General features: G+C 39.0%; 1 protein-coding gene across 3 annotated transcripts in view; it reads right to left on the bottom strand.

Moving 5' to 3' along the window:
* ARHGEF3 (Rho guanine nucleotide exchange factor 3) overlaps positions 1–26,387 on the bottom strand; it is a 103,373-nt gene that overhangs the window by 21,088 nt on the left and 55,898 nt on the right. Inside the window, exon 1 of one of the 3 annotated variants that reach the window (XM_027884792.1) lies at positions 1,632–1,817. The exons of the other annotated variants lie outside the window; for them this stretch is intronic. Within the exon in view, the coding sequence (XP_027740593.1) occupies positions 1,632–1,727 (96 nt within the window). The 5' untranslated portion in view covers positions 1,728–1,817. Of the gene's footprint in view, positions 1–1,631; positions 1,818–26,387 lie in introns of those variants that run through there. 3 annotated transcript variants of the gene reach the window in all.

Raw genomic sequence — 26,387 nt, 5'->3', positions numbered from 1 at the left:
GCAAGCGTTCTGGTGTAGTTACAGGGAACTGTGGTAGAAGGCGCCCAACAGCTTTAATGGCCTTGTAAATACGAGAGGCTGGAAGAACAGCTTAATGTTAGAGCTTAAGAAAAGTGGCTTTTTCTCCCGCATATTGACAGATTTCAAAGAAACAGGGCTTTATAATGCCTTTTCGAATTAGTAGCTTTTATTTCTGCTGCCTTAATTTCTGGAGTGGTGGGTGGTCCTACCCTCCTAAGACAAACAGAATGTTTTAAAGTTTATTTTTCAGAATGCTGCAAGTACATCCTACTCTCAGAAGGCAGCCTGAAAGCACAGGGTGCATTTTCTAACTCGTATAAAACACAAGCTGTTTGCACATTGTAATGTTGATTGATCACATCTGTTATTCAATACTTCCTCATGCTCTCAGCTTTCACGGAGTCTTTCTCTTTGAAATTTGACTATAATCAAGCTGCTTTTCCAACTGCAACAGAGCAACACTCCAGCTCTTCAGATTTGACAATTCCATTCATTCACACACACACACACACACACACACACAAAACCCCTTCGAGCAGTAAAGGCTAAAAACATATTATAGTTAGTAAAATGAGAACCCTTAAGAGACACTGGGTCCTTAACAGCTTGTGTTTTCCATAGACTCACCCGTACACACACATACACACACACAGGGTGTTACTTTTAAAAAACAAACTGTTGAAAAAAATTCCATTTTGCTTAACTACAATACTTAAATCTCTCTGTGTAAAGGTACATTGAAAAACAAGAGTGCAGCATCATCTTCTTACTACTTAATCATCACGATTAAATAAGGTCACTGGGTTTATGTTACTTTTACCTTAGATCTATTCAGCTGCTGGAGGTAATTAATCTTTGATGGAGATGTATTAAATGCACCCAATTTAGTAAGTTGTCTTCAGGTTACTCAGCAAACAAGACTAACGAAGAAGCTATATATTTAAGTGATAAAAACTTCCAGACAGAAATGTTATCCTTCCTCAACAGGAGTCAGAATCCTTAAGGTCACCGTCTTCTACCCAAACACAAAGCTACGATAAACCAAGTAATCAAATATTTAAGCCTTTCACAAACATTTGCTCCTGAAACATTTCACCATTTCTGAGAATTTTGCAAATGAGTATGTCATTTGGGTTAATTAGTAAGATTTTTAATGTCACTTGAAATGTTTTCATGATTTTTAAGAAACAGAGTAGTCAACCTGCTGGTAGGGCAGAGTTTTCAGTTGACTGTACATTGCATTAATTTCCTGTTTATTGCTGATGAGGAAAAGACAGTTAATGCTTTAAGACACCATTTTTCAGGTTCCCTCCCAGTTCCTGCATAAGCTTAACAATTTGTAAGTAATGGTTAGTCCCTGAATAAAACAAAAATAAATCACTTATGTAAAACAGGTATTTCTCAATTAGCTAAAGACCAATTTTAATTTCTTCAAGTGATAGGTGACAAAAACCTAGATTCCGTTTCCCGCCTTATTCCAAAAAGAAATTCAATACCTAGAGAAGGCAGTAAAAGGTACCTGACCGAATCTACACATCGCAGCACGTTTTTATCTCGGAGCAATACAAAGAATAATAAAGTTGCAACTGTGTAACCAGTAGATCGAGTACCTCGGTCTCTTTAGCCGGGCTGGGCACCGTCTGCACTTCCAAGGCACAGTTCGCCCTCTTGACGGACAGGTAGAAAGGATAATCCTTGGCCACCATGGTGGCGGCGGGAGGGGCGGGTTCGGGGCTCCCCGCCGGCTCTGGGCGAGCACAAGGGGTGCAGCCGCGGCCGCGCCGGCCGTGCCCGGCCCCCGGCAGCGCTGTGGCTCCGCGGTGCCCCGAACCGAGGCTCGGAGCGCATCACCCGCACGGGCTCCGGGCGCGACTGCGGCAGCGCCGGCAGCGGCAGCGGGGGCGGAGCGGGGGCCGGGCAGGGGCGGGGCGGGGCGGGGCGGGGGAGCCCCCCCACCCGCGGGGGTGGTCGTGGAGCTGCTGCGGCGGAACGGGCACCTCTGCCCGGCCGGGGCGCTGCCCCGCGGCTCGGACAGCGGGCACACCCACGGACAGAGGGCACACCCACGGACAGGTCGGTCCGACCTCCCAGCCCGCTCCTGGCGGGGCCGCTGCGGAACCGCCGAGGGTCCAGCGGGAGCGCAGGACTGACTGACAGCGGTGCCAAGGGCACCCAAAGCGCTCCCAAATGAGCGGTCCTGTCTCAAATACAGACTGGACTGCAGTGGCTCTGCTCCCGCTGATTAGAGAGGGAATCTGCATCATGTCGTGATGCCACAATATCACTGCTTCCATCCTCCCTCCCTCTGCCTTTTTATTCCCCCCCCCCCTTTTTTTTTTAATTCACCCATATTGTTTTTTTTCCTGTCTGGCAAGCTGGAGATTGATTCTCGAGTTTTTTAAATTCCACGCTTTTGTTGCCATTGTTCAACCAAAAAAGCTCCCCTGCCCGCACCCCTCATTGTAACGAGCTGAGAACGTGGAAAAACACCTTTGCCTAAAGTGTTTTGTAGGGCATTTCGGTGTCTGTGCAGCCAGGCAAATTCTGTTTGATGCTTACCTTAGAACAAAGGTAGTGAAAATTTCCTGAAAAGAGAGAGCCCTGTTGGCCCAACACAGGATCGATCTGACAGAGACTATATGGGAGAGAAGGAAAAGGAAACTGAGTAGGAAGCTGGATGAGGGAGGAGGGAAGGATATTTTCAGCCAAAGGGAAACAGCACAACCAAGAATAACTTCATAGAGCTTGAAAAAACAAACTGGTTTTAAAGGCAGATCCTATGATGGATGTGGCTTTACAAGCACCTATGTTCCTACAGGCTGTTAATCACATAATAATGACTTTAGAATAAGATTAGTCAAATGGCAAACATAGTCCTCATTTGGACATTGTCCTTTGACTTCACCAGTATCCCAAACACATGATGGCTCTCATGTTTACCCTCCTATACCTTTTCAGGAGCACCTGCAATACAGCCAGAGATGCTATCCTGCTACCTGTTACACACACCTTTCCATTCTATGGTAGTCTGCCTATAAAAATAAAACCCCACTAGTTTCCCAGCCCCATAATTCCAGCAAAATCACTGGAATGAAGTTATCATTATGTCCAGATGTCCCATGATTCTAGAAGAAAACGTGACATTTAAGCATTTGGAGAGTTCTGTGCAGTACCACACTGCTCATCTCATCACAGGAGGACAGGACAAGGTTCACTCAAATTGAAAGTGCTGACAAGAGGCACCGAACAGCTTTCATGTAGAGAATAGTTAAGCAGACAAAACATATCAGAAAAGAGAGAGGTTAGAGCAGGTTTCCAAACCCTACAAAACACGAGTGACAGAGGAAGGAAAGATCGAATGATTTTTCACTGCATTCAACAAGTGGGAAAAAATGGTTCATCAGATTAAACCAGATGGTGGCAGATTCAGAGCAAAGGAAAATGAATTAATTCTTCCCATTATGTACCATTTTTGTGTTATACACAGTAGAAGTACCTGTCACAAGATGCTGCTGCTAAGAAAAGTTCTCAGACACAAGTTCTTGACTACTGGGACAGTATTTTGGGAAACATCATGACAGGCTTCTTCTGTTTTGGACTCTCCTCTAAGCAGCTCCTGCTGACCACTACTGGAGATCTGGTGTCAGGTTAGATCAATTCTTGCAGCAGCCCCTTCCTTTCCATATTACAAAAAAATATGAAAAGAATGTAGCATTTTATTTGGAGACCACTTGTCTTACCTGAGGATTTCTGAAGCTACGAACTATTTCTTCAGTCACATGAACATACATTCATTTCTGCAAGTTTTCTCCAGTGTGCTGTTCAGATGATAAACCTCTGAGCACAGCCTGGTCACGTTGGGCAGTTTCTCCTCCCATTTCAAGTACATCAAAGCATCACTCCACACAGGTTGTATAAAATGCTTAGGAACCTCCCTGAGAATGCAGCAGCTGCTGTATGACCATTTAAGACCAAGAAGCCTTGATTTCAAATACCACCTGTGTATGTTTGTTTATGAAGGTGTATGCTAACACCATTTCAAAAATCAGCTTCGCTTCAGTCATTTAGACAAAATATCTTCAGGGCTTGTCCTCAAAGCAATCTAATCCTGTAACATGCTTCATGGCATAAGCAGCACTGCACTCAGGACAAGAGTGTACTGGTTTGGACATTGAAATAATGAACTTTGGTTTAGACACATAAAAAACCAAACCAAACCAAATCAACAAACAAACAAAAAACCCAAGAGAGGGATCCTGTCATTTCTCCATTAATCAGGCCAGTGCACTTCACCTTTACTGGGCATTCTTGAGAAACAAGAGAAAAACTAGTCCTAAAAGGAATATGATTCTTAATAGGCAGGACTTCCATGTCAATAAGTTTCAGAGCATCTTGCCTCTCTAAGATAGACTTCAATGACATCTAAACCAGGATTCATTAGACGCTGTGGATGTTTGTTCATTTCATCACAGAGCATAAATACAACTTTAGAACTGAAATTTGGACCCAGAGTCCATACTATCTGATGGAATAACAAATGGTACAATTTCAAACAATTCTCTCTTTCAGAGAACTGAATTTGTTTGTAAAATGTTACGTGCACTTCTAAACAATGAATTATGATTATAGTTTAGCCATGGTATCGAGTCCCTCCTGTACTGCACATCAAACACAACCCTTGGAGTCCATTCTGAAAGAACTTACAGCCTCAGTACTGATTTACATTTACATTTCATTTCTACATTAATTTAGCGTAGTCAATAGTCCCTGCATTGTGCATGTGCACACACATCCAGCAGAGCCAAATAGCACTTCATAAACTTGGGCCTGAAAGACTCCCCAGAGAACTCCAGTTATACAGTTGGAGAAACAAAGGTTTCAGTGATTCCACTATGGAATCTTGAAAGTGTGGAGCCAGTGAGTCCCACTCTTGCCAAAAATTATACTTAGACTACAAGTCTACACTAACACTATAAAGATTAGATCTGAATTGTAAGCTACTTTCAAGAAATAAACTTGTAGTTTATTTATAGTATTTAAGATAAAACAATTCTAGCGACTGCATTGCAGAGCAGGCCAGTGCATCAGTCTTGCCATTTCCTGAAGAAGGTTTTTTGTGGGTTTAGTCTGGGGAGGGGATGTTCATTTACAGGGGCCAACAGCAGCATTTAGTCAGACATTTACTTATCTGTCAGGGAGAAGCAAGTAAGCTATTTGGTAACTCTGGAGAGCCTTGCTCATCAAAGGTGCAACCACTGACCTGGTTCAGCACTGAAGTTCCCTGACAGAGCTGGTCTGTGGTCACGGTGTTCTCACCAACGCCTTCAGTTCATTTCCTCCCAGACTCAGAACCTAACATGGAAGGAGCTCTTGCAAAAGCACCTGTCTGCACAGCAAAGCCCTTTGAGACACTCAGGATTGAACCTTTAAAACATCTTCTTATGTGCCTACAATTCACCTTATGCTCATCTTTGAGAGTCATATAGCTTTGATTAGAGTAAATTTAAAATTAAAATGCGCTTATTAAAGATTTCTCAAAGGATGCAAAATACAATGGCAAAAGAATCAAAACCAACCAAAAAAAACCCTTTTCAATAATAGTTAAGAAGCCATTACACTAAGCAGTAGTAAAAGGAACTGAAACATTTAATCTAAACATTTAAATTAGGAAAAGTCCAATGGAATGTCTTCAGCCATCAAAGTCAAGGGTTTTAATGAGTTCAGTGGAAAAAAATTATCAATTAAAGATGAACTCTACCTAAAGAAGAAAACTTACAAATAGATACTTTTAAGATTTGGGTTGGTGTTTTTATAGCTTTGTTAAAGTTTTGTTTTAACATGATCTTTGCCAACAGTTTTGAACTGCCTTGGGCAGAAATGCAGAATCTGTGACTGAACAGAACAGAAATATTTTGAGATGTCTACACCTGGATCTCGACTACCTTCTCGTTCCTGGTATGCTACTGTGACTGCTTTCCCTTCTAAAAGTCAAAATCTGTTTTGCCAAGTTGTTAAAAGAATAAAATCTGATAAATACAATAAATATTTTTGTAAAATATTGGTACACCAAGGTGTAAGAGACTCCAGATGTTTGTTTACTCCCCTTTGCTTCTCCTCCCTCCGCCAGTATAAAACAGACCTTGGCTTCTTGTGCTCTGTGTTTGACACTGATGGCTAAGAAGCAGCCGAGCCTTAGTTGGAACAATTCAGTCTAATTATTTATTTTCTTAATTACAACTAGCAAAGCCAAAAACAAAAACACTACCTCTATTTCCCCTGTGATTCATATTTATGGGAGCTTTTCCTTTTCATCTGTCCATTCTGATGACTTAGAAAGAGACACAAGACAAGAATTTAAGGAAAGGTGCAGTGCTTCAAAATGCCTGAACCAACCAACCAAACCAACTGTGCTACCACTGTAGTCTTCAGATATGTTTTGTTCCCAGCTGATTTTGAGAAAATTACATTAAGAACAATAAAGAGTCCATTGCTCTGTTTTCAGATCAGATGAATTGCTGTAAGGATATCAAGTTATCCAGCAGTCTGTGAGCCAGCCTAAGTGGAGTAGCTCTGCTCTCTAGCTAAGCTACTCCAGGTTTATTGAGGGAGTAAAAGATTTAATGCAAAGTGGACTAGAATAACCTATATAATTTTGCCTAAGCGTGCAAAGAGTACTTGGCATATGAAGTTTCTGAAAATTTTTGTGCAACAAAAACCTTATGTAGAAATATTGCATACACATTTCAAGGGGGGGAAAAAAAACCCCTCAGTAGTTTGCACTTCATGGAGTATTTTTCATATCCTCTCATTTAAACTGAAAGAAGGTAGATTTAGATTAGACATTGGGAAGAAATTCCTAACTGTGAGGATGGTGAGGCACTGGCACAGGTTGGCCAGAGAAGCTGTGGGTGCCCCGTCCCTGGAAGTGTTTAGTGCCGGGATGGAGGGGGCTCAGAGCAACCTGGGACAGTGGAAGGTGTCCCTGGCTGTGGCAGAGCTGCCACTTAAAGCTGCCTCAGATTCCCACATAAAAATTGCTCTGGTGACTGGTTTGCTGGCTGGCCCAGAGAAATTGGGAAGGGTTCCCGCTTCTCCACCTCTCTCCCACACCCAGCAGAGCTCCCCAGTTATCAACAGGGTGGTCCCCACTGAGGGAGTGCACAGGGTGGGGTGAGGTTGGCTAAGATGACCCTCCAGGAGTCACACTTAGAAGTTGGTTGAGGTTTTCTGAGTCGACAGCCCTGGGGAGAGCAGAAAAGAGAGGCTGGGAAGGATTGTACTGATTTATCAATGTGGATTTTAAACAGCTGCTCAGATTCTGTAGATCACCCAAAGTGATCTTTCCTTAACTTTTCACTGAAAGCCATTCTAGGGAGAGGAAATTATTGGAACCACTTGTATGATGTTTAAATGAGATTAAATGTAATTAAAATAATTTTGTTTAAGTTACAGGCAGTGTGGGAGCAGGAATTTCTCTCCAGAGCACTCCTGCTGACTGGAAAATTAAGTAACAAATTTCTTGATGAGAAATCCTTGTCCCTAATGCAAAATGTTTACCAAGACATCACAGTAGTGGTCTATTTTTTGTTTTGATTAAATCTTACTATAATAACATTTATATTACATGAGCAACTCCATAATATTTATCCTCAGGGTGGATAGTACTTTGTAATTTTTTTCCTGTATGCTTAGATATATAAGCAAGAAGAAAATTCTGTTCTATTCAGAAGTAACAGGAATTTCCGTGGCTCTACAATTGATCTCACACATAATACAGACCAAATGCCACTTATTTTGCTCTTTCAACCATCCCTTCCAACTGCAATGTGTAAAGCAAAGTTTGGGGTTAATATGGTTTATTAGACCAAACTATATACATGGGGAAGAAAAAAAAAAAATCAAAAAATCAAATCAAACCAAATAAACACAAATAAGCAAACAAACGCCCTAAAACAGCCAGAACAAATAAACAACAAAAGAAGAGCTTTCAGGTACACAGGTCCTTCTTCAGCTAAGAAATAAAACCAGAAAAAAAAAAAAAAAAAGACTTGGGCCTATTGAGTTTTCTTTTCCTAACCATCTGTTTACCCAGTTGTACAAACTTCAAACCTTGTGATACATTTCTTTGTGTTCAGTTTGACACAGTTTACTACATTTATCTGTTTGTATTGTTCTCTCCAGTCCTGAGAAATTATCCAAGTTAATCACATTCTGCCCCTCACTAATAGTCTACTTTGGGGAGTGCTGTAGTCAAGATGGAAATGAAGTCTCCAAGTGCTAATAAAGAATAGGAATTTACAGTATGGCTGAGGTTAATTGACTGTTTGCCACTTGTAAAAGTCTGAACCTCATTTCCCTCTCTACACAAATTCCTCCTTTTCCCTCTTTTCCCCTTTCCCTGGCACTCTCTGTGCAGTCCTTCCCTTCCACTTTCTGCCACCTCAAGCACTCATCACACAGGTAAGTCAGCAGCCCAAAACCACAAAAATACTTTCTTTTGCCAGGTTTCTTGTCTGCTATTTTTGTGAACTGAACAAGTTCCTGTGCCATGAGAAAAGCACCAGAACTCACGGAAAAGAAACGGTGGAAAAGTGCAGGGGTACAAATAAGGACAGGACAGGGAAAAGGCTAATTTTTCTCCTCCTAATAGCTCTAAACTCTTAGTTCAGCTAATTTCATGAACTCATACCCAAAGAATACTGTCACTTCATTTTTTTGGATGAACGTTCTGGATCAGAAGCTTTATTTATTTCTTTTGAAAAACAAACCCACCTATTAATTTCCATAACAACTGTGCACTGTAACTCATTGTCTAGTCCGTTATTTTTGCCAATCTGAATATCTTGCAATTAAGAGAACATCTGTGCTTCTTGAATAAATATTTAGAACACAAACCTCGAGACTGATTTCATGTTCTCCTGAGCATAAAATCATAGAATTGTTTAGTTTGGAAAAGACCTTCAAGATCATCACATCCAACCATTATCTCAGCACTGCCCACCACAAGTCAATACATTAACTGCAGAAGGTATTAAAATAAAAAATCTGCAACTTAAGATCACATAAAATGAAACTGCTGTGCAACACGAGTAGTTTAGAGATAACGTATCTTATGAAAGTCTAACAATTATGGACAATGAAATAAGAAGCATGAAAATTACCATGGATATATATCCTTTTCTAGACCACTGCCAAGGAGATGCCAGCAGTGTCTCTAGACTCCAAGTTAAGCAACTAAAAACTGTTTGACACAGGTTACAAGACATCCATGGGAAAGACTGATGAAAGTCAAGCAAAATAGTAAGACTAATAAGTGCTTTATAAACAAAAACAAGAGCCTAATATCTCAGCTCCATTAAAGCAGATGCCTTCCTTCACACTGCAATAGTGACTGAGAACCCTGTGCAGAAAACCTCCACATTTGGTCCTGAACAGAGTTTTTGGGATCACATAATGCCTTACAATCCAAATAATCACAGTGATTATCCAAACTACAATATCCCACTGTCATGGTCCATTAAGATCCTTAGAAATGCTGTTCCGTTCCCATGTTATGACCCACTGTCCAAAAACATCAGACAAAAACGAGCACAAAAAACTAAATCATCTTTCTGTTACCCACATCCTCCCACTAAGAGGGGGGAGGAAAACCAGGGTATGACTTCAAAAAGAAGTGTCCTTGCAAAAATTGGTAATGCATCAACAAATGATAGAACTGACCTACTCCCATTGCAACTGTATTGCAGATGTATGACCTTAAAGATGATGTGGCATTAAGCAACAATGTGACTAATTTTTAAAAGACAGCTGAAATGGGATGTAACATCTTCAAAGAGACAGCAACAATTTACAATTGGACAGAACTGCTTTGTTCCTATCCCTTTATCAAGAATTAGGGAATCGAAAAGTCATTGCCAGGAATATTTTGCTTAGGGTTACAAACAGGTTTTACTTAAAGTTACAAAATAACTACCTCCCCAATTGTAAATATAATGATGTAAGCCCATATGGTACAAAAGTTACTATAACAAGTTTTAAGTGACACAAAAATATAAATAAGAAACAGTTTTCTTGAATACTTTCCTGATTTAAGAAAGCCAGCTGTAATTTCTGAAAGCTATCCGCTGGTCAAGTTGTTACCCACAAACTGCTGGCACTAGTGGAGCTCATCCTGCTTTTATGTGATCTCCATTATCAAATCTGCAACCACAACCCACCACAACTGTTCCATTTCCCGAGAACTATGAATTTTGGACAGGTCCCTAATGACCACAGTTAACTTAGTTCCCAAAATAGAAGGGAGAGTCAATAGTTTGGAATTCCAACCTTCACAGAGAAAATATTGATTATTATTTTAAAAGTTAAGAAACAACTCAAAATTGCAGCAGAACATACTTTCTGTGTCTATTAGTCTTGAAAACATGGCAATTATCTGAGCACAAACCCAAGATGTTTTAACAAGCATTCTGATTTTATTATATAATTGTGATTGGTCTTAAATTACATGGATATCAAATATGGTCTCTTCAAATCCCTGCAAAAACATGAATTCTAATAAATAGTGAAGTGTTAAAACAAGAGACTATAGAACAACATGAGGAGACTTAAAGATCAACCCACAGCCATGAAATGGTTTAGTTCTCAGGATGCATGTTAAACAAAGGAGAGCTGGAGCAGGGGGGGGATAGAAAAGCCATATACTTTTAATAGCAGGCATTGCTTTCAGAGCCCAAGATGATTAACAGCTGTCAAGTCTGTTCTGACCAACTTTCAGAAAGGATTCCTCTGAAAAATTGGGTCTGTATAGGGGGAGAAAAGCACACAGATTTAAAAAAAAAAAATCTAGAATGAAGGCTAACTTTGGTTTTAGAAGCAGAAATCTTCTGTCACCTATAAAAGCTGAAAGAGGAAAAAAAAAGTAATAGGTGCAACAGGAGTAAAAAAACATGTTTTCCAGGCTGCAGGATACAGGGCCTTCATTTTGATTTCCAGTAATAATTATCAGTTAGGAACATTTCAGTGCCTGTATATTTATCTTATTCTGGGTATGATAATGAAATAATGAAAAGTATAAGCCAAGTATCAAACAAGTGGGAGAAAAAGCAAACGTGAATATGCTGCAATAAAGAAGAAGGAAAAATGTTAATCCTTATGTTGTACTTGAAGCACATTGTTTGGTACAGGTGTTCTCAGTGTGCTCTGCCAGCTCTCCTTGAATTCATCACTCCATTCCCCCTAAAACAAAACAGGACACAGGAAGAGAGCACAGACTGGATATTCAAGACAACCTAAGGGAGTTGCAATGATAATCCACAAAGAAAAATGATAAGTCCTATGAAATGTCCAGGCATTGCACTGATGAATCAAAACTGGAAGTCTGAAAGGACAGCTTCATAAAAGCATAGCTGTACAATAAAGTTTGGAATGCACCTCATATCTGCAGCAGAAACTCAGGTATGTTATTACATACTGTCCTCTGGAATTTGGTGGGTTTGTTTTTGTACAAACATTTAGAGACTACCTGCTTCTGCTCATAATTGCTTCCCCTAGATCTGGTGTTTTTATTAAAATAAAGGCTGTCTATCCTCCCCGAATGCTTGCAGTTTGACCACAACAAGAATCCATCTATCTGTTAGCTCAGGAAGTGCCATTTGTTTTAGTACGTGCTGTGTGACAGCAGCTGTGCATTAACAGGATATATCAACCACAGCACATGAATAAGCCACACAGCTGAAATAAGAAGCTACAAAGACCTTTTTGAACATGAGCAGCCTCCCTGATCTCTATGAAACTCAATCAGCAGTCTGATATTACTTGCCCATATGGGAAAGATACAATAACCAGGCAACAGATCTTATGTAAGGCAGAGTCTTATGCCTTGCACTCCACTTGTTTTACACTTGTTTCACAACTGCTCCACCCTACTAGCACTTCCATGTGTTCTAAGTTTAGATACTCACAGTGTATCTACAATGGAATTATGATTGAGATGTTATTTCCCCGAGATACAACAGCTCATGGAGGGAGGGTTGGTTTGTTTGTAGTGTTCAGGTTTTTAATCATTGCCTGCCCTCACATCTCAATAGCTGCAACATTTGAGCTGCTAAAAACCTCTAAAATAATCAGCTTCTGACCCAACATTTCTGTCAGAAATGCAATCTCCCCTCACCCTTTGTAAGGTGCAATGAAATAAAAAAATTCCCATCAGCCCATTTTTATTTTTTTATCCAGACTATGAAAAAGCAGTTTTGAGTGGAATATTGCCAGTTTTCCAAAATAATGTTAACAAAAATAAATCCAATTAACAAATTACTACAAAGGGACATATTCCTTGCAAAAAGAGAAAACAGAAAGAGGGAGATCTTCAACCCCGATGAATCTGTCCTGATTCCATCTCTGGTGTTTAGAGATGAGCAGCTTTCATTAGGACTTCACACCCATCTCAGCAGGAAAATGTCACCAAACACCATGCCAAAAAATGACCTCAGAAATACTGTCCAGTGTTTCTCATCCTCTGTCTAATCTTAGAGCACATACAGCACAAATCCAGTTTTGCCTTCTGACCACAGCATACCCATGTACAGTTATCTCTGTAAGCACATTTTACTGGTAAAGGGAGATCAAGAGTTGGACATTCCTTGCAAAGAAAAATTACACAGATTTACACCGCTAATGCCCACACTTTAGGGATTATGGACAACAATATTAAGCAAGTGCTGTGCTTACCAACAACTTCAGGCTTATAATTAAGAATGTTTTCTAAATTTTATGTGGCCACAAGAAGAATTAGGTGATCTCAGAGACAGTGCTGTTTGCCATCCATAGCCTCAGGACCACTGTTTTAGACCTTTTTAGCAACGAGTAACTGCTGTGTTTGTGAGGAGACCGACACTTGCAAAGTAACTAAACAATTCACATAACACTAAAGAAAATAAGAATAAAATAACAAAAGCAAATGACGCTCAATATCCCCAATAGTATTCACCAGTGGAAAAAAATGGCAAGAACAGTAAAGAAACACTCCAAAGAGATAACAATTTGCTTACAGTTTTAAGATTCTTGTATGATCATTTTGTTAAATATTTTTCCATATGTGAATAAATTCCAATAGCCAAGACCACAGTGCCTTTTCTACTGTATTCAATTCTTATAGGGTGAGGATTATGTCTTGTTTGTGAAACAGGGTGGAAGTTTTTAATGGTCCTTTTCAGGAAGCGTGCATCTGTTTTTCAAACCTGTTCCTTCCTAAACTTGCTAAAGTTGGCCCCAAAAATGTATCAGGAAATAACTGGAGGATGAGGGGGATGGGGGAAAAAAACTTTAAAGACACCTTGTCTTAATTAAATCTCAAAGTGTTACTTCTTCCTGTTCCACTGAGTCACGCATGGCTTTAGCTGTCACACCTGCCGGGGGGAGGGGAGGTGGCAGAATGAGGAAAAGGTTCAGATTTCAGCTGCCTCCTGTAATTGGCAGCGTGGAATTAATTAACGAACTGGAACCGGCACACGCTTGAACGCAGCACACAATTAAGCATGGCAAGCAGTATTTGCAAACACTGCTGCTTTCTTTAATACCCTTTTTATTGCTACAAAATGTGGAGAGGTAAACCAGTAAAGCCGAATTTGCCAATTAGCAAAAGACACGAGGGTGCCCCCAGCAGTCAGTGCTGCCATCTGGTCTCTCAGTCTGATGCTGAGCCATTACCTGAACAAACAGGTACGGTAAGAGCAGTCACCCACCTAACAAACAACAGCCTTTGTCATTTTTAGTCTTTGCAGTCTTAGAATGACTTTAAATATTTTGTCTAAAGCCATATGATTCCTGTGGCTGTTACAAGCAGTCTCAGCTGGAACTTCTCAGTACACTGAATCAGCATTTCACCCACTAATTCAGCTGGAAAGCCAGGGTCAGGAATGCATCAACCTGCTGGATTCATCGACTCATGACACGAATGTCATTTCTGTAACCTTTCTTCTTGATCAGCTCGTAGTGCTCAGCACAAGCCACCTTCCCATAGATGAGGCCAGATATTTACGTTTTGTTAAAGACTAAATATTTTAAAGACCAATCTCTTGGATTTTAGTATAGACTAAAAAAATACCCAGCCATTTTTGGATCATTTCCTTCCATTTATTTTTATGGTTCAGTAACAGCAGATCTTACAAGAATATTTCTAGCATTCTATTCTGCTTGAACTGCCCTGACAGAATATTTGCAAAGCAGCAACTGATGTATATTAACACACATGATGTATGTATATTAACAAATAAGCACAAATTACTTTGGTAAATTTACAGCTATATCACATAAAGAGCTCCCAGAACCTGAGTGCCAGTGACTGCTGCTCACAGTGGAACCTGCCCCTCTTTGCAGCTTCACAGTGTTGCTGTTGATCAGTTTTGCTACAGATGCAGATTCAGTTCTGCTATATATTAGTATCAATTCAAACAGTTATCAATAATAATTCTGTTAAGGAGAAAGAAACCATTGAAACAGTTTTCAGGTGATGCCACTTGAAAATCACAAGTGCAAACTTGACTGGCTCAAACTGTTTCCATATCAGGAAACGACAGTAACCTGAGAACAATAAAGGTTCCTTCATTAGCTATTCCGATCCCCAAGGATAAGACCTACTTTTTCCATATAGCAGCTTCCACATGGAAGAGCTATAACACTTCAGCTTTTCTGCCAATCCTTTAACAGACAAAAGATGTTAATGTTGCCATTAATGACTTGTTCCTACTTCCATTTCCTATTTCTTTACCCAGTGGGAAATTTAAACTCACTTTTTTGGAGTTACTTTTAAGGAGTGTGATCTGATGCAAGGCATAATAAAATTAATCACAGCTTCAAGCTTCGTTACCAGTGTGGCTGTACCTACATATACACCACAGCAGCTGTTTTATACAGGTTTTATCAATCCTTCCTTTCTCACTTCCATAGAGGTTTGCAATTTGGAATGACCTCACACATCAGGTTAAAAGAAAAAAAACCACCCTAAATGCTGCTGAATGCACCAATTCTTTGCTTTTTAAACTGAGGTCAGTCACTCAGAGGAAACTAGAAGATGAAAGCTTTACCAGTAAATCCATCCAGTACTTGTATATTTAAAAATTTGTGGTCTGTTTAATGTTAAGAACTGCTTTTTAAGATGTCCTACTCTGTATCTCTCATTTGTAGAGGTCTTTTTAGCACAGTTAAAACAGTAAGTTTAGGAGGCAGTTATTTTTCAAGAGCACTAAGAAGTGACAAATATGAGAAAATATATCCAGCAAGAGATACCTCATTGCTTAACTAATGGGTAAAAAATTATTCATATGTTATTATTTATGTTTTTTCCTAATGTAAATAATGATGATTAAATTATGACAGTAGTAATTTAAAAAAAAAAATCACAGTATAGCTATATTATTGCTACTAAAGAAATTCTTTTGGAAACAACATTTAATGGAAGGGAATGTTCATTCTTCCTATCCCAAGACACACGAAAAAAGTCTCCCAGCCAGGATACCACAGGGAACACTTTTTTCCCCTAGGCAAACCATCTTAACTTCCTGAGGAGTTAAGGAAAAGCTGCCAGTTATGCATCTAGTCCATGAGCCAAGATACAATTTTTTTAAAAAAATCACTGAATTAAAAAAACAAGGTAGAGGAAAGATGAATGACAATTGCAGCAAATGGGGAACAAAGGTCTCCTTGACCAATCAGTGTATTTAGAACTTCTTTCACAGCTACACATCCTACATCTCAACCACAGCAGGTCCTGAAACTCTGCAACCAGAGCAGGCTCAATTCCAATTACTTAATAAACACCAGAATAGCAGTTTCCATTTCAATAACATTTCCCCTCTTCCTTTATATTTGATGAATAAATTTTCTTAGTACCACTGAGGAAAAATAAGCTCATCAGTATCTTTTAAGCAGTGAAAACAAGCCACAGACTGGGTGATACATGAAGTTCATGAGAAATATGTGCCAGAACCACAAACTGACTTATGACTTCAGGGAGCCCCAAACTCAGCCTCCACATCCCTCCTTTGGCCAGTTCCACACAGACAGGGGCAGCAAGTTCATTATGTATAAACTGTGAAAAATGTCATGTGAGCAGAAAAGGGTATAAAAAGCCTTTTAATCTGGCAAAAGGTTCCAGTTTAAAAACATAAATGTCTTCAAACATGAAAATACACGAGCTCCTTGAGTTCAGAGCAGATTTCACACAGTGTGCAGGAAGTCACTGTGCTATTCTAAGAAGTGATGGTACAAAAGAAAAAAAAAGTCACAAAAGAAGCAGAACTAAAATGCTTGAGCTGTAAGCAAGAACCACCAGAATATGAAACAACAAACCTCCCAGAAATAACATAATGCATGCAGTAAATGACATGTAAACAACTCACTCTAATACAACAATGCTCTGACAACTCTCCTCTTTGTGCTTCAAAGTTGACTCATTTGGCTTAATTAGGAAGCAACAATGGAGCTTTCATAAAAGGAGTAACAAAAACTTCATCCAGCTACTCTGTACTACCTATAAATCCTTTCAGAACTTCAATTAATTATTAATTAGCAAGCAGTAGACTCTCAAAGAAGGCTTCTGCTCTCATGATAAATCCAGTCACACAGTTTGTCCCTTGTGAAGTCTCATCCTGTTTACATCCCATCATGTGCTCATCACTGACCACCTTCAGACCCAACAACAGATACATATTAGAGAAAAATACCTGAGTTAGAAGCTGACAAATCTCATACAAAGATATCTATAAGTAATAAATAAGAATATATGCCTATTAAAACTTGCAACTTGTCTTTGTTAATATTTTCACACAATCAGGGTTCCTATTATTAGTAGTTGGAAGGGTTGGGTGTTCATAACCGTTCCTAAAATCAGCAGTTTCTGGAAGAAATTCCATTAACTTCACAGGAAGTAGAAATTTACTGCCAGCTTATCCCCCTCCAGCTAAGGGTTTGTATTTGTTTTGTTCATTGTTGGACTTCTGGAAGTGTGCAATTAGTTTCAGTTGCCTTCAAAGCTCCTCACAAATGTTCACAGAAAAGTACCAGCTCTGAAAAGAACAGCAAACTTCTTTCCCTCAACTATCCTACATGTAATTCAAAACTACAGTAGGGTCAGTGAGATCTCTTGAAATATCAAGTATTCAAAATAGGCCAGTTTTTACATTTCCTTGAAGAACTAATAACACAGAAAAGCAAAAATCACAGAAATAGAACTTTGGGCTTAAACAGTTAAATTGTAATTCCAGTAGTGCTCTGGAGACTCTGTAATCACCAGGGTACCTACTTAGCCTACAGCTACAGCAGCAGGAACACAGTCTTGTTTTATGTAATAGGAGTTCTTAAAAGCTTTAATATTCAGTTATCCATGTAATTGTAAAACTAAACCATTATAAATTGGAAATTTATTTCAGCAATATGCAGCTGGTATAGAATAAACTTAACATTCCCAACACCACCTTACTGCCTTATTCTACTTTATCAAGTGGATAGGTCACTTAAGCTGTGCTGTGCCACATCAGGCTCATACTAAAACCAGGTTTGTTCTAAACATAAGGATGACAAATTTACATTTCTTTGCAAACATAATTCAGTACAGTAAGGTAATTTGGAAGGGAAAAATCTCAAATTATAACAGTTTTCAGAGGAAATCCACAAAAATTCATAAAGTGTTTTTAATCAATATGCTAAAGAAAAACCAGACTAGTGGCCTATTGCCATCTTCTGAATTACATTTTTAGAAAATCTAATCAAAAGTCAATTACTTTCGCACAGTGAGTTAGAATCGAGTAGAACCATTAAGAACACAGCAACAGATATTTAAATGTATTAAGTTACCTACAGTTGTTTGGAAATTAAATGCCTCAGCAACTTTGACAGTTCTCTGCAGATTTATGCATCCATCACTGCCTAAGAAAAACCAGGCATACAGTTGTAAGTAGTGCAGCTGAAGGGCTGGCACTGCAGGAAGGAGAGCTTTAAACAGATTGCGGTTCAGTTTCCAGTTCTATCAAATGTTCACTAAAGAAGCCAGATTACTGAGATAAATCACGAGAATCCCTCCTCCAGGAAGGGATTAAGCTCTTAGGGGCAAACAAAACTCAAAGGGCAACCTCTAACACCAGTACAAGGCAAACATATATACAGCTAAAATAGTATATTCTATGTACAAAAATAGCAGATCAAAGTCTGAACATTTCTTAAGAGAAAGTCAAATCCTTTCAGTAGTGGTTTCCTAAGAACAGTGGTAAAAAATATCAGCTAGACTGCTATAAACCATTGCCTTAAGAATTAACAGATCAATTAAAAAAATCGACCTTTTAATCCAACTAATGGCTGATTTAGCAGATAAGACAGAAGAGAGTACAGAGAACGTAAACTGAACAATCCTCCAAGGTAGCAGCAGATTTACATTTTATCTTGCACATGTAGAATTGAGTGAATAAACCTTACAGGTTCACAACAAAATTATTGTATTTTCTGCTGACTAATTTTTGTGGCCATCCTAATGAACAAGTTCAAATAACTGTAAATATATCCGAAGTTACCACTGGAGAGGTTCAGTCCTCATCCAGGAGGGAAGACTTTACAATAGTCCAGTGCTCAAAATAAACTTGAAAATTTTCAGTCTAACCCTAAAATCTAATTTTTGTAAGGCAGACCTGTAGGGTCCTGTGATGTCAGGTGCATTACAGGCCCATTGCCTGTAGGTCTGAAGCAACAAAATAGTCTTGCTATTTTGGTATAAGGTATAGCTTAACCACCAGACTTACTGCTCTGCAAGTTTTAATTCTCTTTTCTGCATTTCTGTTCACCAGTAGAGCTGACTCACTAATATCCCATAGAGAAACGCATTCACACACTTGTAAAAAGAAAGCTATTCATTTTTTTCTTTCATAAAATGCTCTTAGAGCATTTCCAAACCCACGCTGAGCTTCCATTTGCTTTCCCCACCATGGCATAGGAACAAGGCAGTGAGTCAGCAGCTGTAAGCAGATATCCTTCAGATGTCCCGATTACAAAGCTACAGTGGTAATGGAATGGTAGAAATAATAATAAAACCACTTCCCTAAGAGAGATAAGAGCTCCCTAAGAGCTACCAAATGAATTGAGAAATCACTGCTATGCAGAGAAAATTTTCCAAGATTACCATGGCATTCAAAGATTAGCCCAGAGAAAACCGGTGAAACTTTGATGGAAAATCCTGTTGCAAATGTCTGTGTGACACTTCACCTGCCTGTGCCTTCCTACACTGCTCTGCAGGGAGTGGCCTTGGTCCATCCCCTTCCAGCTGCAGCCACCGGCCATGGCAGAGCAGGACCCTGCCCGGGAATTCCTGCATTTGGGTCACACAGCAGCTGAGGGGAACAAACACCCATCATTACTTGCATTTGTCAGACAAGAATCTGATCAGGACAGAAGTCTGATGGTTCACTGAAGGTTACACAGAAAACTCAAGGCTCATGATGGAATAAACACAAGCCAAGTAGCCCATATCACCAGAGATATCTGAGTGAAACTCCTTTTTTTAAAAAAAAAACTACTTTCACTGGCTAGAATTAGTCATTAGATAATAATTTTCCTGTGGCTCGCTTTAAAAAATACAAAGTCTGATATAAGATTTTATTATATCGTCTTAATTTCTTCAGAAGATACAGGCAGATGTTATCTATTATTTAATGAAAATTAGATCAACATGCTGATAAAATTAACTTTGCATTTGCTGAAACAAATAGTAGTTCCTCTGATCTACCTAAGCAAAAGGCATCACCTGAAATAAGTGGTTATCAGTAGTTCTGGCTACAGTGAAAGTGTAGTATGGAATCCCCTTCCCATACCTGTCTGGTGGATTTTGTGGTCTTACATTGATCTGAATGCTCATGCATGGACTAAGGCAACGTCCTAAACTGGTTTGTGACTAGAAAAACTCTGCTAACGATAGACACAGAAGCTCTAGATTGGACTGCCTGCAGAAACAGCAGAGGCTTCTATAAAAAACCTTGCAAAACTCTCTGTAATGAATAACTTCGTAATCATTTAATTCAACCCCCGAGATGGATGGGACAATGCCCTCACAAGGCCTCTCTTAATGCTCTGATGTACAGAGGCATCCTGGTGTCTTTACACACAAACCTAATTTCCTGTTATGGCTGGTCACTCCTAGAGCCACAGCCAAAATGGAGCTGGCATTGCAGGAATGTCTGGAGTTTAAACATACAGCCATGCTAATTCAATGAAATCCTGATTTGACTTCCACTTAAGATTTCAGTAAGCACTGGACTATGTCCAACCCTTCCAGCAGTTATTATTTGAGGATGAATGGGCCATCCTTTCCCTCTTTAATGCAATAAATAAAAGTACATGATTTCAACCAAAAGTTTAACATAACTTGGAAAAACTCAACTCTCTGAGTCAAGGCCACACACAGCACACTGCTTCATGGAGCCTTCATTTTTCTTACAAATTATGTCTGCACGGTCCATATTAGAGACTCAGTATAAAATAGAGTTACCAATAATGGTGTATAGAACTTAATTTTAGAAAATTTATTGGATTATACAATATTCATCACTATAGAACTAATACCAGTTTTTATTTTGACCTCTAAATAAACCAAATTACAGTAACTCATTACTTGATTCAATTTCATTATGAAAATCTCCTCTGCAAATCTTCATCAAACCAATCAGCACACACAATGCTTAATGGATATCCAACCTCAGAGCTGTCAATAACATCTGGCTCATTTCAGTTCACAAATGCTCCCAATTTGTCATGTTGAAAATAAGCTAACGCCAAGCCTGCTTCTGTAACCCAAAAGTAACTTAAACTGAATTCAAGCCTCAATTGCCATTTTCAGTTATGGTGAAATTTCGTGAAGAAAAACAGCATCAGCCAAGAAAATGACATTCAATTCATCAAATTGCTACACAGCAACGTGATATGAACAGTAAATGGACAATACTGCCCTGCTAATCACCATCTGCCTGACTATTCAAAGACTGAAAATATATTAAAGAAAATTGATTTTAAAAATACTTTTTAATATACCATGCACAACACTACTGCAGTTTAAGACATGCTGGACTGCAGTTTATGCAGAGGTGGCCAAGGACCTGTCACAAGCAGTCCAGAATCCTGCTGCAGAGTTCAGCACAAGCTGCAAGGAAGAAAAAATTGGCATCTTTCCAAACCCCACCTAGTCTATGAATTGGAATAATCTGTTTCCAGATTTGTACCACAAGTCTCCCACAGCTCCCAAGAATTTATCACAATTTAAAATTCGATCAACAACTATACCCAAAGGCAAAAGTATAAGCAATAATCTGAAAAGCCTTTCTAGATTTCTGGAAGGGGTTTTATCACATCTTTCTTGCTCCACACACTTATGCACATTTCAGTTTTGGAACAGTAACACTGAATATGCTTAATCAGAAAAAAAAAAAAAGAAGCAAAATCACTTCTTAGGAACCAACAAGTTCCCCACAAAATCATGCTTTACTTCCCCCTCAGAGACTGCAGAGTACCAAGAATTGCACAAATAAACAATCTCAAAGCAGAGGAAAGGGCTTATACAATAAATTAAATTTATCTTTTTTTTTTTTTTTCCACTCAGGTATTTCTATTTCATTTTTACTGCTTGTTGTATGTTTATGCACATATCAATCATCCTTAGCTCTGGAATTTGTGCTACCACTTTTTCCTCAACACGTCTGGAGACATGTTCCACGTCTTACCAGTACAATAACTTTTTCAGTCCAACTCTGCCATTTTTAGTCAAGATTGTAAGTACCAAGTGGATGTGCTTCCTTTTCCAGATAAGAAGAGATACGTCCCTTAATAATGCATCTTCTAAAGATTTTACAAAATGCATGGAATTTAAAGTCTACAGCTCCTACTGCAGTGCAGTACACTCGAACAAACTTATCTAATGTCAAGCACTTAAATAGTTCCTCTGACTTCCAGCAGTTATTTCAGTGAGACTATTAAACCACTTCAAAGTCAGCCAGAGCAATAGGTTTACATAATTTGGTGAAGGAAACCCCTCAAGGTCTTCCCTTATACTGTACAGTGGTTTCAGTGGCTCTCCCCATCGTTCACTGACCTCCTGTGGAGCAGGACCAGACAAAGGTTCCACCAGATCCAATCTGCCAGTACTGGCTGTGCCCAACAGCACCGGCACCACTGACACAGCAGGACTGGGACAGGAGGGGCTGCAGAGCACAAAGCAGCAGCAGCAGCACAGCAGGAGCCAGCAGAGGAGGGCAAACCCACCCCGGGGGACATCAAACAGCCTCACACAGAGGTGGGAGGTGATGATTATCCAGAGAGGTGATTATCCTGCTGTATTCAGCACTGCTGCAGCCTCACAAGACCAAGTACAAACACTGACAGATCTCTGTGTGTTAGTGCAGACATGAGCAACTCCTGTTTCCCTGAAGAAAAAATACAACCTGAAGATTTGATTTATACCTTCTACATAAATTCCACATACATGATGCCTGAAAGTCCCTCTGCCCCTTCTCCCTTCTCCATTTTGTCTGAAGATACTTTGCCTGTGTTAAACCTGCTGCTGGAACTGCAACAGCTTCAGAAATTCTGCCAGAGCACAGGGATCATTCTGGTCATGCTTTTATTTCATTACAAACAATATATGATTTCTTTAACATGGTATTCAGAAGGACTGGTATTTTTCTTTTTCAATTAGTTGATAATTTTTTTGACATGCTGGTATAAATGAATATTAAGTTTATAAATATATATATATACACGTTATTATTATAAACACTGCTTATTCATGTACACTATTATTTTTCTATAAAACATAACTTCAGAGACCCACTGGCAACAATATTTGTTTTCCTAAAGCTTTATTAGTTTACCAAAGACAAGATGACTCTAGCCTGTCTTCCTAAACCACATTATCCTTCTCTGACTCCAATTTTTCAGTCCTTTTTCAGTTATAGATCTGACTTAAATAACAGGTATTCTCAGATACTCTTTCTTTTTTGTTTGTGAACAGACCTTGTTTTATATGAAATACATAGCATATTAGAACTACAGAGACAATCTGAACACTGTACAGGAAGAAAAAAAACCACTTTGGGAACCCTGACAGAGTCAGGATCACTGAATAGTCTTGCAAACAGGAAGAGTTGAACTCAACTTGCCATATTTGTTGATTAGTCAAAGTATGTTTTCTTCCATGTCCAATTTCTGAAAAGAAGAAAGTAATAAAAGGGAACAATTTCCCTGAGGTCAGTGGATTCTCTGCACTGTAGGAAAGGATGTTGTATCAAATAATGTCTTGGACATGAGTTTAAAAAGGAGCAGACAAATAGATGCTGGTGAGTCACAGTAAGATATTGTTACAGTCTGAGCTAAACTGTAAGAAAAATTTGTTTTACCAATCCAGCATGACCAGCAGTTTATCCATTTTTCCAATAGAGCACTTGTAGGCCTTGTTTAATGAGAAATAGCAAGAGAATAACAAAACAGAGCATGACAACAAAACAGATACATGACATTACTCCAAATAATGCCACCAGCAGACAGTGCCTAGTCTATGACAATCATATGATGGATTAATAATGGATTAAGAACAGTCACTGCATAATGAAGGCTGAGTCCAGATGGAGCACTGACTGCCCATGATATTAGTGTGATGTTAGAAGTCATGAATAATTCAGATATATTGTATACATCTTACTGGGCAAGCTGAAGGCCTTTTATACAGTGAACACACAACAGACTTCAGTTTATAGGAATAAAAGGACCCAGATACAATATATATTTTAATTATCTCAACTCTGATAAGCTGATGTAGAAGTAATCCTCTCTAAGCTTATAAAGCTAGCTTGCCCTATCTTAGCAATCAAATATTATTGAGTTTATAATTAAGTTTAATTAGGTCAAATAATGTTTCAGTTATACTGACTCTCAAATACATAAGAAATGATCACTTCACCCTAAAAGCAATCAAAATTAATGAACTGTGATCTAGTGTATGCAAATGTAGCTTAAGTTTAGGTAAGTTTTTGTTTGTATTTTATACTAGGGTGTACTTTATTAGCTTGCAAGTTGACAGATGAGCTGTAAGACTTCTCCAGTTCACTCACTAATAAGTGACCATTTGGAAGAGCTTTATTTTCAGTAAAGATAACTGTTCTACATAACCAAAACAAATAAATCTACTGAAATTTCACCTTCTTTATGGAAGTGTTTCACATGTCTAGTTCATCAAATATTTGATGTATATTCCTTCTCCTCAATATAACAAGAAAACAATAGCAACTTCCATGAGTTTACAATAAATTTTTTTCTGAACAGAATTTTGCTCAAGTAAGTATAATTTTATTCTGAAAAGTCCAAGTTTTGCATTTGGTTTTACCAGCTTTTTGCTCTGAATACCTCTGGAGTTAATTATGATTTTATAGAGTTCAGACTCATGAGGCACATGGTACCAAAGACCCACATTGCAAATGAGGAAAGAACAAAAGTTACAGCAGCAACAAGGAGCAAAAGCACAGACAGAAATAATCCAGAAGCTGCTCAGAATTTAACTAAGGAGAGACAGTGTCTGAGACAAGGAGAAATACAGAGTAGAGCTCATGGAGGGTGTTTTAAGTACAAAAAAAGTACTTAGCCTTCCATCATATTTCAAGCTGCCTCAATTTCTCTGTCCCAGTTCCCCAAGCTATAAAGGGATATTTATAAAACCTCAAGTGTCTGTAAGCCACGTTAATGATATAATATCTGTTAACCAATATGCATATGCAAATCTAGCACGTATCATTTTAAGAGCATGAGCATGAAACACAACACTGGCTGACTTAATTGCATGGGCTGAAGTCTCTTAACTGAATTAATTCAACATGAGGCCAATATGAACAATGCCATGTCAGAAAATAGGCACATTTTCCTTTCAACACAAACCTCTGACTGCAGTGGCCTTGTATGTTCTTGCACTCAACCCTCACAGTCTGCTGGTCACATCTGCCACAAGTTATCACAAACTATTTGACATTGAGGGGATTTGCAAATCCACTTCTTTAAGCTGGCAGTAAAATGAGCCAAGAGCAACCAGTCAGTTTAATAAGCCAGTTTATCAACTCCTGAAGCATCAAAACAGTCCAGCTCACTAAACAAATACAAAGATTATTTAACATGCTTAGGCTACTGGTCCTTGTCCTGAGTCAGCAGAGCTCCAACCAGCATTTCCTGTGAAAGGAAATTCTGTCTGTATGACTGATTGCCATGGAAAAGACAGGTGTGCCTGGCAATGGTCAGAGAAAAAAAATGAAACCCCATTTTTATAAAAAGATTGTAGACAGATGATGATGTAAATTAGCAGGAGACCCATATGTATGCTGCTATCCAGGGTATGAAGCAATCCAGTCATTAAGTAGTTAATATCCTCTTCCTTTGCTATCCCCCACCCTCTCCTGGACAAAGGTGGCCAACAGATACATTTACACAAATTGGAAACTTCAGACAGTAAGGATGGCTGGATCTTTCCATTGCTAAGTGCAAAAAAGAGGCAGAGCCCTGAGGTGATGCCTGGGAAGCAGCACAGCAGTGACTGCAGCACACGCTTTTTCCATCAGCAGCTAAAGGAGCTGGAAGAACCAACCAGGATCATTCACCTAATCATGTAAACTAGACAGTGTGTTGAACACAAAAGTGTAACACACTTATTTGTTAAATACATATGCTATTTAATAAAACCCAATTTTATTGCGCAGCCTGAGAGATTTATTGTCTGTAAAAATTTAATGATATGTAATTATCCCAGTTAGAATCTCAATTTGTAATAGGGAACACATGCATTCAAATTTTTATATTCTTAGCCACTGCTCTGGAAAATAAATGCTTTCATTGAAGATATGCATATTAACAATTTGGGACATCTTTTGGACATAAGAGAGTTACTAGACAAAGGAACCTGAACACTTAGTTATTTCCATCATGCTACAACTAAGCCTAGAGCCCTAATTAAATCATTCCAAAACTGTCATTGCTTGGAAGAAAAGGAGGTGTGTGCTGGGCTAATGGAAGGCTTAGGATGGGTGTCAGGCCAGCACAATTTCTCAACAATAGTAAAGAAGAGCTGTCCAGGGCAGGGTGTGAAAGCAGAGCAGACACTGAGTGATGCACACGTGGTTCCCTCTCCCAGACTCACAAGTGTGCAGGTTCCAGGGTTTCTCCAGCTGGATGCCTTCACTCACTTTAATAGCTCTTGATGGGTTATTCTTCCATGAATTTGCCCAATTTGCTTTTTGAACTTCTGCAAAATCTCTGCTGTCCAGAACACCCTGTGCCAGAATTGTGCACTGCATGCTAGGTGAAGAGACATC

Source organism: Empidonax traillii, unplaced genomic scaffold (assembly GCF_003031625.1).
Source record: "Empidonax traillii isolate 1590-97213 ecotype Southwest subspecies unplaced genomic scaffold, ASM303162v1 scaffold155:size2260171, whole genome shotgun sequence".
Lineage (NCBI taxonomy): Eukaryota > Metazoa > Chordata > Aves > Passeriformes > Tyrannidae > Empidonax > Empidonax traillii.
The sequence above is the reverse complement of the archived record's forward strand: the minus strand, read 5'-3'. Positions and strand labels throughout refer to the sequence as shown.